Source organism: Sander lucioperca, chromosome 8, assembly GCF_008315115.2.
Source record: "Sander lucioperca isolate FBNREF2018 chromosome 8, SLUC_FBN_1.2, whole genome shotgun sequence".
In the NCBI taxonomy this organism is placed as follows: domain Eukaryota; kingdom Metazoa; phylum Chordata; class Actinopteri; order Perciformes; family Percidae; genus Sander; species Sander lucioperca.
In genome coordinates this window covers 18,196,421-18,211,137 of record NC_050180.1, presented here as the reverse complement: position 1 = coordinate 18,211,137, position 14,717 = coordinate 18,196,421, and the positions used below count along the sequence as shown (strand labels likewise).

Genomic DNA, 14,717 nt, shown 5'->3' with positions numbered 1-14,717 from the left:
CCTGTCATTAAAGAAATACACATGCGCACATTGTTTTTTGTAAACATGCACACAAACGCCAACGCTAACTTGTTGCATCTGAAACTGAATAACATACGTTCAAGGTTTTTAGCAGAAACAGTGTTACGGTGATTACATACTCCATCGCTAACACAACGCTGTGGAGATAGGTCTGACAATATAAGCTAAGCTACACGCGTTAACCACAGATAAATAACGTTAATTGCTACAATGGCGATATGAAAACAAGGCAATTCTCAATCGAGGACCACCCACACACTGAAGGAGTCTGCGAGGAGAGGGAGTTGAGGCTGAGGTGGGAGGAGGGCGCCATTGCAGCCGCAGCTGGCAGTGTGCGATTAAGGAGATACAAGCGTTATCCAACTTTACAATGTCGAGGTGCTTTTCAGGCGTTTTTCAGACTCAGCCCTCAGTTACGGGGTTATAGTGTGAAAACGGAAAAGTGGGATGGACGGTTTGCCTTTGAAGAGGAGAAAATGTGGAGCCACAGCGCCGAACCAAAGCAGGTACAGAGAGATAGCTGTGTTCGGGGGGACAATGGGAGAAAGTTGTAGCTAACCTAGGCTAACTAACGGTAGTTGTTTTAGCTACAAGCGATCTGAAACCAACGTTAACGTCAGTGGTGGTCACAGTGCTCGACCCTCTTCACACTTACAAAGTTTACATTTGTCAGTATTGAGCTGTACTGAAGCCTAAAATGTCGCTAGATTTTGGGTTAAACTTTTCATTTTAACTCTCTTAAAAGTTAACCGAGTAACGACATGGTGAGAGATGGCAACACATATGCTTTTTTGCTGCAAATCATGTTAAACGAAGCTAACGCCTAACTAAGCTGGCCATTGGTTTAAATCTGAAACACATTTCCACGACGTTGCTTGGCTAAAACTTTAACTCTGAACACAGGCGATTTATTAGTGAGGATTTTAGCCTCCAGGCTTTTGAGTTTGGCGTTAAAGCTTGTAAATAATGGCTCGGTTACATTTCTACATCCTGTGCTTAACTTACGATGGTAAAAATGCAAACCCAAAGTAACTACAACTGTCAGATAAATGTAGTGGAGATAAATGTATAGGACTTATGTTTCCCTATAAAATGTAGTAGTACAAAATGGAAACACAAGTACCTCAATACTGTGTGTTAGGAACCATACCAAACATTTTTGGCAGCCACTGGTTTCAACTAATTTTAATGCAGTATGGAAATCAAATTAGAAGGCTCTGGAGGCGTGCTTTGAGATGTGTAATCCATTACTCTGAACATAAAGTCTGCCTTACTGTTTATCAAAGTTACATTATTGTAACGAGGTCATGCCATGCACATGTGTCATATCAATATGCCCTTAATCTGCATTAGATCTCAACTGACAGAAAATTAGTTGGCAACCATTTTGATAATTGATTACTTGTGTATTTTAATTAGCAAGCAACGATGCCATCAGTTTCTGATTCCAGCTTTTTAAATGTGAGGATCTGCTGCTTTTCTGTTTTACTTTTACTTAAATATCATAAGGACTGTTGGTTGGACAAAACAAGCAGTTTGAAGAAATCACCTTCAGGTCTGGGAAATTGTCATGGGCATTGTTTCACCATTTTCTGTTATTGTATAGACAGAATAATTAAAATAATTGTTAGTTGCACCCCTAAACTGGCCTTAACAATACTGTAGACTTGATTCTCACTGTGATGAATTACACAATTGAAGCCAATTAGACAAAGTAAATAAATAATAAGTATTCATGGCTTGTAGTTATTAAAGAGCTTATATGTGCTGGTGTGGTCCTTTAGCAGTCAGATTGTACACATTGTTTGAAGATTTTAACTTTATTTGTAATATAATTTCTAACCATGTCTTTCCACTAACAGTCTCCAACCATTCCTTCACTTGTCTGGTGGCCCAGCCTCTCACCATGAACACCAGTAGGAACTGCACCACGGTGGGGAATGGTGAGGGTCTGGCTGCCCTGGAGTCAGTCTCCATTGTGACCATCACACTCCTCGCCTGCCTGGGGAATCTCTTGATCGTGGCAACCCTCTATCGCAGACCTTATCTGCTCACACCCAGCAACAAGTTTGTGTTCAGCCTGACCCTGTCCAACCTGCTGCTGTCCATGCTGGTGCTGCCGTTTGTGGCCGTGAGCTCGGTGAAGAGGGAGTGGGTGTTTGGAGTGGTGTGGTGTAACTTCACTGCCCTGCTCTACCTGCTCATCAGCTCTGCTAGCATGCTCACCCTCGGCGCTATTGCCATTGACAGGTTAGTGCTGGATAATAATTGCAGTCAGATAATCCCTGTATCTGGGGAAATTGAGCGAGCCTTTGATGCAGCAGCAAATATATGCGTTTTGAATTTGCATTCAATTTATTTTTGGAAAATTCTTAAATTCCTTCCCAACCATTTTTAGGTACATAATCTATATGAGATTAGCAGGAGCCTGATTACATCTTGGTATACAAGTAAACAACAAAATATACAGTGTGGTATCATTCCTCATGCAGTGATAATATCCCTTACTGAAGGACAACACCTAAAATCTTTTATAGCTGATACACCAAAAAACCTTTTCATATTCTGGGAGCAATTCTATCTCCTTTTTATTTTCTCAAACTAAGCACACTGAACGTGAGATGTTTAATAATTACCTTGACAAAATGAAAGTGACATTTGACAATGTTTTTGTGCTGTTCTGCCTCTGGAAGTAACACATTCATGTTCACAAACTTGTGAAACGTAGTTTTTATTGTGTATCCCTTTTTAAGGTCAGTATGCAGCCTTGTAAATGAGATTGGTTAACCACACACTTAGCTCGTGGTCTTTTTCTGGAGATTTTCCCAGCTCAAGTGACAACCATTAGACAGGCTCACACAAAGTACCTTTTAAATGTTGACTGACATGAATGCACCATTCATCTGCAGGGCTGAGATTATTACCATTGATTCCTTTTTTTAAGAAATAAGAAACTGATCACAAATAAAACAGCCTACACAGATAAAGGTAACCCATTACACTGAACTCCACTTTCACCTTTTTAAGTTAGACTGTAACTGTTTTTTTCTTTCCTTTTTCTTTGACTAGATATTTACTATTTAGCTTATTTTAGACTGTAATTGATTCATTTTATTCTTTTGTGGTTGTTCTGTGTAAATATAAAATTAGACAGTGATACATTTGGAAAGATGGGCTCACCGTGCCTATTAGAAAAAAAGGGGAAATGTTTATATTTCTCAATATAGAGTATCAAAACATGTATCTCTTGGTATCAGTACTGTAAAACTATACCCATCCATATTAAGACATAGTGTGCCATAAAATAATACCATTTATGAAGTCCTAACAGAACATTTTTGTCCTTAATTGTGATAATTAATCATTTAAGTCATTTAAGTCAATCAGCAATAGGCCTACCAAACATTCCCTGGTTCCTGCGTGTTCTGGTTTTATATCTCTGTAAATGTAATGTCTTTGGGTTTTTTTGATCATCGTTTCTGCAAAACAATAGATTTTATGACATTTTTTTTGGGTGCAATTTTCCTCAAATGTTATAGACTAAAGAGGAATCAATTAGTTAAGTAAAGTTTTGTTTTTTTTAGATGCACTTCAGGTTGTTTTTAATTGACACTGATACAACTGTGGTTAAATTATATTATTCTGGTTGTCAGGGATCACAAAGGACGGTAAAATGTAGCTACTAAGATCTACTGTAAATTAGTTCTGTGGCACACAATCCTCACTGTTCTTGCTGCTGTCCTAATTACCCTCAGCACCTTTGGGGATTTGTGATTACAGTGCATGTTTTTGTTCCCCTGCCAAGCCTCCCCTTTTCTGTTGTGTTTGCAGCTTTTCAGAAAAAACATTTCCAGCATTGTTGGGGGAGAAAGTTCAGCTTTTAGCTTCTGTATCACTCACTGAATTCTGGGCAGGACCAAAGAGCTCCCTCGAGAACAGTTTCCTTTCCTCACTGTGTTCCTCTCCCGTCCCAACAGGTACTACGCAGTGCTTTACCCGATGATCTACCCCATGAAGATCACAGGGAACCGGGCAGTCGTCGTCATCGCCTATGTGTGGCTACACTCTCTGGTGGGCTGTCTCCCTCCTCTGTTCGGCTGGTCCTCCTTTGAGTTTGACTGCTTCAAGTGGACCTGTGTTGCGTCTTGGCACAGAGAGCCAAGCTACACAGCCTTCTGGGTCACCTGGTGCATCCTCCCCCCCTTATTCATCATGCTGGCCTGTTACGGTGTAATTTTCCGTGTAGCCCGAATGAAAGCCAGGAAAGTTCACTGTGGGACAGTTGTTGTGGCCCAGGACGACTCCACTGGAGCTCAGAAGAACGGACGTAAAAACTCCAGCACCTCCACTTCCTCTAATGGAAGCCGGCGGAGCCTGGTGTATGCAGGGAGTCAGTGCAAGGCCTTTGTCACCATCTTAGTGGTGATTGGCACCTTCCTCATGACCTGGGGTCCATATGTGGGGGTGGTGTGCACCGAGGCTCTGTGGGGACAAGGGAGTGTGTCTCAGGGGCTGGAGACTTTTGTATCATGGCTGTCCTTTTGCAGCGCGGTGTGCCACCCGCTCATCTATGGTCTGTGGAATAAAACGGTGAGGAAGGAGCTGCTGGGGATGTGTTTCGGAGATCGCTACTACAGAGAGTCGTTCGCCACACGGCAAAGGACATCCCGCCTCTTCAGCATCTCCAACAGAATCACAGGTGGGAGAACAGCAGGGGCTCTGTTAGTCATGCAATTCAATTCAAAAGAGGGCCGCATTCTGTATATTTATTTCTGACTTCTTTATGTAAAGATACCAAATCATAGACCAAAAGAACAATGTTCAGGAAGATATACACACACACACACACACACACACACACACACACACACACACACACACACAGTCAAAAAAAGGACAACAAAGCTGAGCAAAGATTTAAAAAAACAAAACAAAAAAACATACCTCTTATGTACAGAGAAGTAGGTAAAATGTATTTACAGGTTAAACTCATTTCTGTAAGCCTTTTAAACAGGGACACAATAGTGAAATTGATATTGAATGGGTTGTTTAATAAGTGGTTTATGTACAGTGTATACAGCCTGTTTAGATTTACATTCCTGTGTTTTTGTGATTTCATGTGTTGTATGATGTACAACGAGTTCTTGCTTGTGTTCTTTCAGACTTGGGTATGTCCCCACACATGACCGCCATGCTGGCCGGTGGAGGGCATCTGCTGGCCCCAGGGAGCAGCACAGGAGATACTGGCTTCAGTTTCACTCAGGACTCATGTAAGGAAAAACACGTCCTCTGTGTGTCCCAACTCAATATATAATATGAGTATTCTACTATACCTCCTAAAAGACCAAGCAACGTCTTCAGATTACATGTTTTGTTCAATTAACAGCCACAAATCTAAAGATAGATATGTTTACTGTTGTTGAGAAGCTGGAACCAAAGGATGTTTGACCTTTTTATTAAAATAAACTAAAATAATTTCATCACTTATCAAAATAATACATTTTCTGTTGATCGATTGATTAATGGTTTCAGCTGTAGTTGAGTTTCCTTAAAAATCTGTGAATCCACTCCATACAGTATTGTCATATGATCTCAAAACCTGCAAGGGCTGCAACTAACAATCATTTTCTTTATCTGTTAACCTTTTTATTTATTTTTTGATGAATTAAATTGAAACATGTACTCCAGGAAGCGTTGAAAAATGGCCCTCACAAATTACCCAGAGCCCAAGATGACATCTTCACAGTACTTGGTTTGTTTGTCTAAAACACAATGATATTCAATTTACAATAACATTAAACAGAAAACCAAAAAAATTAGAGGAGAGTGACTAGGCAAGGTGTGATTTCTGTTTTTGTTTATTTGTTTGTTTTCGTTTTCCTCGAGACCGCAGAGGGTGGGGGGTGGTCAAGGGTTTTGGTTCTTGTTCGATTGTATTTGTTTGTTCTGTATGTTGTTTGTTCAAAAATATAAAAATTAATAAAAAATGTATCATTAAAAAAATGAAGAAAAAAAAGCAGCAAATCATCACATTTGAGAAGCTGGAACCTGAGAATGTATATCATTTTACTTGATAAAGTATTTAAACAATGAATTGAGTTATCAAAATTGGGGGTGATTATCTGTCTGTCAATTAACTAATTGATTAACAATCAATTAATCCCTTCAGAACTACAATATACTGTTGTCCAGGGTTACATGTAACGTAATCGTTTTACTTTTTATTTGGTTAACAACTAGGAACTAGTGGTTGTAATATCGGCAGAAGTTGCATCTTTACTGACAAATGTGTTCATGCTATTAAACTCTGCTTTTTAAAACTCGACCTTTGATCTTTACTTGAACATAAAATGGAGATAAAGTGATTATTGGCAAGTGTTAACGCGACGTTCAATTGCGTCATACTCCCACAGCTTTGTTACGGTCAGCCTCACATTCCTGTTTCACAGCTCATGTTCTTAGTTTGGGAGCTCTCATTTAACCTGCCTTTTATGTCTCTGTAATGTTTACCATGAAGGCACAGACGTGATGCTGCTGGATAACTGCTCCACAGACGGTTCCTCCCTCTTACAGCAACACGGTAATCCGTCCGGGAAGAGGAGGAGCTCCGTCACCTTTGAAGACCAGGTGGAGCAAACCAAAGGTGTCTGTCATTTCCACCGTTCCACAAAAGATTAGAGGGGAAGGGAGTTCACTTCATACTCACTGAGGGTTTGGAAAGTGACTACAAAACCTTACACTAAACACAAGATTTGTTCAGTGTTAAATTTGTCTAATAGTATCTGCGTTTTTTTTTTTCCCTCAGCTGAAAACATCAACACGTCCGCGGTTCAAGTCCACGCAGAGGTACACAAATCGCTCGACACCTTCGCCTCCTGTCTGGCGAAGGCTATAGAGAGTGACGCTAAGCTCACCCTGTTTGGGGAGGGTCTGGCTCTGCCGGAGGGACTGTTTACGACCAGGGCAGCACCGAGACCCAGATACCTGGACGGTCAGAGACTGAGGCTGGAAAGTATTGATGAGGGGATCGGTAAAGATGACCGAGATGATGATGATGAAGAGGAGCAGGACGTGGAGGAAAAACCGGCCTGAACACAGCAAGTCTGTTCATTTGTTGGACATGTTTATAGATCATACTCGGTTTATTAGTGAACAGCAAGGGTTTCACACCCTTAACACTCACAATAGGTGACCATCAGTGGTTTGTGGTGCAGTTTATGAAGTCTGATCTCTCTACACATGGGTACTCCATACTTGAAATTATTAGGAAACAGGAAGATGCACATTATTAATTCCACTATGTTGGACCAAGTGCACCATCAGTGACTTTGCAAGCTTTTGTATGGATGCATGTAATCAAATAGGAAGCCTTAACTACTGTAACCGAAGTTGTAGTAATTTGTTTATTGCTATATATTATGGTATGTCCTCAGAATTTGCAATAACATGTCTCATCGTGGCTGGAAAGTATGAATAAATAGTAATTTCTATCTTCCAAAAGACTCCTAACACCGTTGTCAGATCACTTAAAAATGTCTCCTTTATCACATGGCTAATGTGAGGCGTCCATATTTGTTTGTTTTTCAGATACTTCTGTAATATTAATGTCAAGTCGGATATATATCGGAGTTTCTCAGTAACGACTGGGATGATGATGTGAACGCTATTCACAAGTTGGACCCCTCTAATTACAATAACTTTGCTATAACATGAATGCAACGTAAGCAAAAGTCTAATCAGCCAGAATCAGTGAAAACGCCTTTGCAGGGCCTTTTAATGTAACAAAGAAGACATTTTAAAAGGGAGCGGATAACAGTGTTGCAAGTCCTTTGGTCCATTTATTTTTTTAAGATTATTTTTTGGGCATTTTAGGCCTTTATTTGAACACGACAGCTTAGACATGAAAGGGGAGAGAGAGGGGAAGTCACAGCAAAGGCCGTAGGTCGGAGTCGAACCAGCGGCTGCTGCTGCGTCGAGGAGTAAACCTCTATATATGGGCGCCCGCTCTACCAGGTGAGCTACCCAGGCACCCCTGTCAGTCTTTTGTTTGGACTTGGGCACGTGGACAAGACAAGTTTGTGTCTTCAACCATATTGTTAAAAAGATTACGATAACCAGAAGGCCTTTCCTTGACACTGTCTGTAAATCACGATGTGTTTACATTTTGGACAACTCATCGGTTATAATTCTGACTGATTATCACATTGCACAGCAGCATGGTAATGAGAGGGCAGACTCTAGTTCTCATATGTACCCAACATTCTCAGTATCTTATGAAATCTTTCTGAAGAAATTTGACTTCTGACCATTTTTCACCAAAGACATTCTGAAATGTCACAGTAGAAAAAAAAGTGCAGGTATAAATAAATGTATGGCCAAATTCCATATAGCTGGTTTAGGTTCAGGGTCCTGGTATTGTACATGTTGGCACACTGTCACTGCTTACTGAGAGAGAACAGAGCCATGGGTAATGTTTAGTAACACCCGTGTTTTTACTACTGTGACAAGTCAAAGTATCGGCTATGAAAAAGGCCTATTGATGTGGATTGAAAACACATCGGCCTGTAGATGTTGACTGATGTCATGTCCAAGGGTCATCTCTGACTTCTACCCCCGTGCATGTCTTGATAGGTTACTTATAGAATGAGTAGAAACAGGTACAGTTCGTACATTTCGTGATTATCTGCTACAGTAATTAGACTTTAACATGCAGCGTGAGCTTGTTCTCATAGAAACCACTCATTGTGTGGCAGAGAAATGATTACTGTTTGGTCAGTGTTTTTGCATACCGTAAAGCAGTATATTAACAGTGATGTAGTGAAGATGACATCAGTAACCAAATCAAATGTGCGAGTCCAAAATGAGGTAATTTGGAGACTGATTATATTAATGAAAATGCATTTCATAATATTTTGCACATACTGAGCAGTGCACAGCGACCATGTCCGAAATAAATTACTGTTTATTGATGCATTGAATATTCAACTCACTCAAAAATTGTGTTTATTGTTGAATTGTCTGAGAAACTGGTCTTAATCTACAACACTGTCTTAGTAAATATTCATTGGTACGTGTGGTTTACCTCAGTTTATACACTCCACCGCTTCCTTTACTATTATGAAACAAAGACATTTGTAAAAAGGAGAGCGCTTCTGTCTTACCTCCCATTTTCATATTATGTTTGAACGGTACTATACACCTGAGAAGTGATGTAACCTTTTGATTTTTACTATACAGTAAGTATTGATACAACCATTTGCCTTTTAAAGTTTTGTATCAAGATTCTTCTATTAAAACTTTTTTGCATAAAATATTCTGTGTGTTCCTTGTTTGTGTTGCTGTAAAACTGGACCATGTCCAACATGGCATCATGACTTTGCGTAAACATACACGGCAACTTTCTTAAGCCAAGTGGTGTGTTATCTGTACGCATTTTGAGCTATCCACGTGTATGTCTACGCTGTATACAGCATACTTGGCGTGTTATCGCGAGAAGAAAGCTACGGTTGAGTTTAGGAAAAGAAAACCAGGTTGGGTTTAGGAAAAGAAGAACAGGGTTGGCTTTACAAATAGAAGAAAGCCACTTTAGGAAACGCCACACGCGGGACACGAACCCCGGGGTGAAAGTCCTGTGTTTTACCCATACACCATCCCAACCAACCTCCCTACGCGGATTTTTGCCCTTTCATACTACTCCCTACGGCGTCAATTCACACACAATCGCAAGTTAACGTAAGTCAAAAAAGCGAGCATGCGTCTTGATAACACGCCAATAATAACATACGAATTGACGTGTCATACATACGCCACTTCATGAGATCAGTCTGCCATGTCTATACAACAGCTCACAAAACAACAAACCACTTGTTCTGCAATCTTTAACAAACTTAGAACTTTAACAGTTTCACTCAGTATTTGACCAATTTGTGCATCTAATGTTTTACCATTATATCTTAAGTCAAATACTCAGTGATGACTCAAATCAAGTGAGATGTTTAACAACAGTTACAGATTTAAAGGGGAACTCCACCTTATTTTAAACATCAAAGTCAGTTTACAGGAGTACTACTGCATTTGTGAAAGAAGAAGTGTAAAGCCATTTGTAGGAGCGCTAAATGTACTCAAGCGATGTCACTTGAGTCAGCGGCAGTTGGGTCTAAAGACTACCAAAAAATGTAATTGGAAAGAAGTGATCTTACAAGACCTTTGTAGCCTGCTCCTCATCTTTGCTTGATGCTAACGGCACAAGGCTACATTGGCTGCTACACAGGTGCAGCTGAGGACAGAGAATGATATAATTTTGTTCCAGACAACACAGGTTTAAACTGGTCTTAAATTAAAGATAAGCTAATGACAGAGAAGTATATTGAATGTCCTCTGCTGTCTAGCTTAACTTAACCCAGATTGTATTTAATTTAATTTGTTAGCTTGCTGCATCTTAAGCTTTAATCTTCCAGACATCTTTGAGATGCCATAGCTTTATTTATTTCTTCCAAATTATGTAAATAATGTTAGCATGTCCCTTTGGGGAGAAGAACCACAACTTATTTTTTCTCTTTAACAATAAAATTAAAGCATTCTCCAAGTATGTTTTTACTTAAAGTCCTTGTTTACATGCGTAACTGCCGAAGCAGCACATCAACATTGTTTAGCTTTGTGCTACAAATTCAAAATGTCACACGTTAACACTGATCAAAGCTCACTTTCTCCAAACAAAATAATATTGCACTTAACATCCTTGCACACCAGCCACCATTATTCTCACAATTAATATATATTTACTGACATCCTTGCCTGTTGCATTCACACAGATGTAGTTTATCCTCATACAGAAACATCAGTAAGAAAGTCATCTTAAAAAAACACAGGGGGGCTAGAAATGACACTAATTTTCAAAAGGAAGTATTCTACACTATACTTGTACAAATCTCAGTTTTTTCAAGTGCTATACAGCAAGAAAAAAATGTTTTCTTTAAAATACATTGCCAGCAGGCTACTGCTCATCCTCATTTTCCTGTCCTGAACCTTCGGAGCGATCACCTTCTGGTCGATCTGCAAGAAAGCAAAAGCAGATATTAAAGAGGGACAGATAAACCAGAAGGTCGACAAAGTCCTAAGAAAAACTGTGTCTGTGAACATTGTGCATTAATATTCAAACTATTTGCATGAATTAAAAACAAAAGTGAGTTTATGTGTGTGTACCTGATCTGATGTGATTTAGGGAGGCCAACATTCGGAGCATGAAAGAAGCCGGGACTGTGATTGTGTTCCTAGTTTCCTCTAGCATAAGCTCGTTCCGAGTTATTACCTAAAAAGAAAAGAAGAAAAAGAAAGATGAAGAAAGCGATGGTAAAGGAACGTGAATCTGACAAATAACAGGAAGAAAGGGAAAACGTTCACGTCTGCTTTTTGAAAAGAAAAGAAAAAGTCAAAGGAGACATTTTGGGAAATTAGTGACACTTAGATGAGAAGATTTGGTAACTATGAAGCCAGCAGCTGGTTTGCTTAGCATAAAGACAGGGGAAACAGCTAGCCTGCCTCTGTCCAACAGTAACAAAATCCACCTACCGACATCGCAAACCATATATAACATGTTAAAATGTCAATAAGATCACTAATTAGCACATTATATATACTTTGTTTAATCTGTACAAAACCTAAAATTTAACAATGTTAAAGTTAAAGCTGTAGTGCGTAGTTTCTGTAAGTAATGACAACACAACTGTCCGCACGTCCACATGATACAAGCCTTCCATGACCGCCCCCCCCACGCAATTGCTAGTAGCCAAGGAGGACAAAGAGGATACAAAAAAAAACATGATGACTCTTCAGAAGAGGTCATCATCTTCACTCGAGCTTCTGCGCGGGAAAGTCACCGGACGACACAATCTTCTGAACATAGCCATACTGAGAAATCCAGATAGAGTTTTGTGGAGCTGATAGTCTTCATTAACTTTGTAGCAACTCATTTGGCAATGGCTTGAATGTAACGGACGTTCATTAATATCAAAAAGTTACGCCCTTAAGCTTTAAATAAACCAGCACACTCAAATAAACCAATCAATCAATTCACTGATTTCACACATCTCTTGGCGGACATACCTCATTAGCCAGGACTCTGTTGAAAGATGCTGACTGTTCCAGTGGCGACCAAATCTTGATATCGTAGTCTATCCCTGAAGAAGCCAGAACTGAAACAGACCAGAAAATGAACGTTAACATCTGACGGAACATCATCTTGGAGCAGAGGACCATGTGCGGTGCAGAGGGCCAGTGGGACTCACTGGGGTCGTAGGGGTGGGGCTGGAGGCAGTTCACCACGTGGTTGTCTGCTTCCAGCAACATGAGGTGCTCTGCCGTGTGTCTGTCCCAGATGAAGATGTGGCCGCAGTCCGAGCCGCTCATCACAAAGTTGTTGCCCCAAAAACAGGACTCCTTTATCTGGACAAAAGAAATAAAACCACCTTGAATTTTACACTGTTAAAGGAATAGTTCAACATTTTGGTAATCGCTTATTTTGCTTTCCATCTGAGAGTTTGATGAGAAGACACCACTCTCATATACGTTATGTACAGAGCTGGAGACAGGAGATTAGCTTAGCATAAAGACTAGAAAACAGTTAGCCTGGCTCTGTTCAAAATCCTGAAATACACCTCACTAATTGTTTGTTTAATTCGTACACAAACAGAAATGTAAAAACAACAACTTGTAGTTTTAGAGGGAGTTATGTGGTGTAACTATTTTCTGACAAACGGCAGTTTATCCATCCGCCCAGAGCTCATCTGCAGCTTCTCTGACAGCACAGGTACAGGCATAATTCGTACCAAACCTGGCAACCTTGCAGTGATGACAAGACTGCAGAAAGTAGTTACCAGACTGTCGTTTGTCACGGCACATACTTTTTCCTTAAACCACAAATTGTCGCTACCTTTAGTTTTTTTTTTTTTTTTTACAAACAAGTCACAAAGTTTGAATTACTAAACTTTAGAGATGCTGGTAGGCGCTATTTATTTTTATTTTTTTAACTTTGGACAGGGGAGGCTATCCATTTTCCCTTTTCCTGTATTTATATACAAATAAACATATTATTATTGTCTATGCTAAGCTAGGCTAAGTGCCTCCTGGCTCTAGCTTCATACTTAACACACAGACAAGAGAGTGGTATCGATCTTCTCGTATAACTCTCAGAAAGAAAGCAAATATTTCTCAAAATGTCAAATCATTCTTTTAATAGGCATTTAAACTAATATAATGTAAATGGATGGTAGCTGTACCATTGTCCTGGAGTTGCGGTGGCCTTTGTAGACCATCTTGACTGAGGGTCTCCTGATATTCTGGGTCTCGCTCTCCTCCATCTCCCTTCGTTCTTTCCTCCTGCGAAACAGCTCCTGGATACGAGCGGCTGCTGAGCGTCTGAGAAACACAAGAAAACCAATATCAATGTATAAATGTGATTATAAAGCTTCCAAAAAAAAGGAGAAACACACAAACCCATGCTGTCTCTGATGCTTTCAGACCCCATGCTTTGACTCTTGAATGAAATGTATGCTGGTATAATTAATTCAACCAAATAAACCCCAAGCTAGAAAGCAGCCACTTTCAAGGCAAAACACAACCTAACTTAATTAAGCCCTTTATATTGTTGTGCAAAGTCTTGTCCATTATCAACATGACAGCAGTGTCACTTCATCAAATCCACACTTGTATGCATGTAATATAATAGTTGAAAAAAAACAGTCCTACTGAGGAAATCAAAACTGTATATTTGTTCTGCTCTTTTCCATCATGCACACATTCTTTGTTCATTCATCTCTCTTCTGTACAAAATCTTCAAAATGTGGCTGTTATGCTGCTACTCACACCATCTGTGGAGTCAGTACTCACATGCACATCACTCTAACTCTACAGTTAGCTGTGTGTATATTAGTTTTTTGTGAGCGAAATGAACAAATCAAGACAAAAACCCGCTATCGTGTTGTGCTGTTGAGTTTTAATGCTCTGCTGCATGTCACACACCTGACAGGTTAGATGCTTTTAGTGCAAACACTTTACCTGATCATCCTATCTCCTACTGCAGATCCTCTGGAATTTAATCTAGATTTGTCGTAAAACAGTCAATGGGAAGGCATCACAAAAATTTAGAATACCCACCCTTTAAAAGTAATAATAAACAAGAGCAATGAGATAACGACCTGCATTCAAATACTGTACATGAGGGTGTTTTCTCTGCTTGTAGTGAGTGAATGGAAACAAGAGTTGTCTAACGTACCTCTGACCCTGACCTCTGAACCTCGTTGATGGGATGAGAATAGGATCGTCGTCGCTGTCATCAGAGTCCTGGTTGGCCCGGGCAGGCTGACTCTGGCCCTCCTCTCCCTCCGCTCTGGGCTCCGCTCTCCTGCAGCCTCCTGAAGTGTCCTCCATACCCTCCAGCTGACTCCTCTCCACCGCTGAAGAAGCCACAGTGTCCCCCTGAGAGGAGCCCGCCGCTGGGGCCTGAGCCGACGAGCTGCCGGCAGCACTGGAGCAGGAGGCGCCACACGGCGGCTCTGTGGAGGCGGCCGTGACAATCTGCTGCCCCGAGGACACAGAAGGAGCTGAGGAGAAATACATATAAAAAGGTGCGTAGTAAGCGAGGCTGCGCAAAGATTGTTGATATTTAAACTCAACTGCCAAACAAATACAACTCCCTCTTC

The 14,717-nt window shown here is 40.4% G+C and overlaps 2 protein-coding genes across 7 annotated transcripts in view; one reads left to right on the top strand and one right to left on the bottom strand.

The window, feature by feature from the left end:
- The first annotated feature begins 147 nt into the window (after positions 1-147).
- Positions 148-8,390, top strand: gpr161a (G protein-coupled receptor 161a). 2 transcript variants are annotated; one of them, XM_031294867.2, is made up of 6 exons: positions 148-527; positions 1,919-2,271; positions 3,999-4,720; positions 5,184-5,291; positions 6,539-6,664; positions 6,827-7,803. In XM_031294867.2, exons 1-6 carry the CDS (start codon positions 240-242, stop codon positions 7,111-7,113), a joined length of 1,884 nt encoding a protein of 627 aa, XP_031150727.1. In that variant the 5' UTR covers positions 148-239; the 3' UTR covers positions 7,114-7,803. The 2 variants fall into 2 exon arrangements, with proteins under 2 accessions (XP_031150727.1, XP_031150729.1); XM_031294869.2 differs by having other exon boundaries at positions 271-527; positions 1,884-2,271; positions 6,827-8,390.
- A 2,093-nt stretch (positions 8,391-10,483) lies between these two features.
- Positions 10,484-14,717, bottom strand: part of dcaf6 (ddb1 and cul4 associated factor 6) — a 31,085-nt gene continuing 26,851 nt past the window's right edge. For 4 of the 5 annotated variants that reach the window (XM_031294853.2, XM_031294837.2, XM_031294862.2 and 1 more), the window contains 7 exons: positions 14,291-14,618; positions 14,074-14,115; positions 13,296-13,434; positions 12,306-12,462; positions 12,124-12,212; positions 11,224-11,329; positions 10,484-11,073 (listed from right to left, as the gene is read on the bottom strand). In XM_031294853.2, the coding sequence (XP_031150713.1) occupies positions 11,015-11,073; positions 11,224-11,329; positions 12,124-12,212; positions 12,306-12,462; positions 13,296-13,434; positions 14,074-14,115; positions 14,291-14,618 (920 nt within the window). In that variant the 3' untranslated portion in view covers positions 10,484-11,014. The remainder of the gene's footprint in view (positions 11,074-11,223; positions 11,330-12,123; positions 12,213-12,305; positions 12,463-13,295; positions 13,435-14,073; positions 14,116-14,290; positions 14,619-14,717) is intronic. The other variant, XM_031294845.2, reaches the window with a different exon arrangement.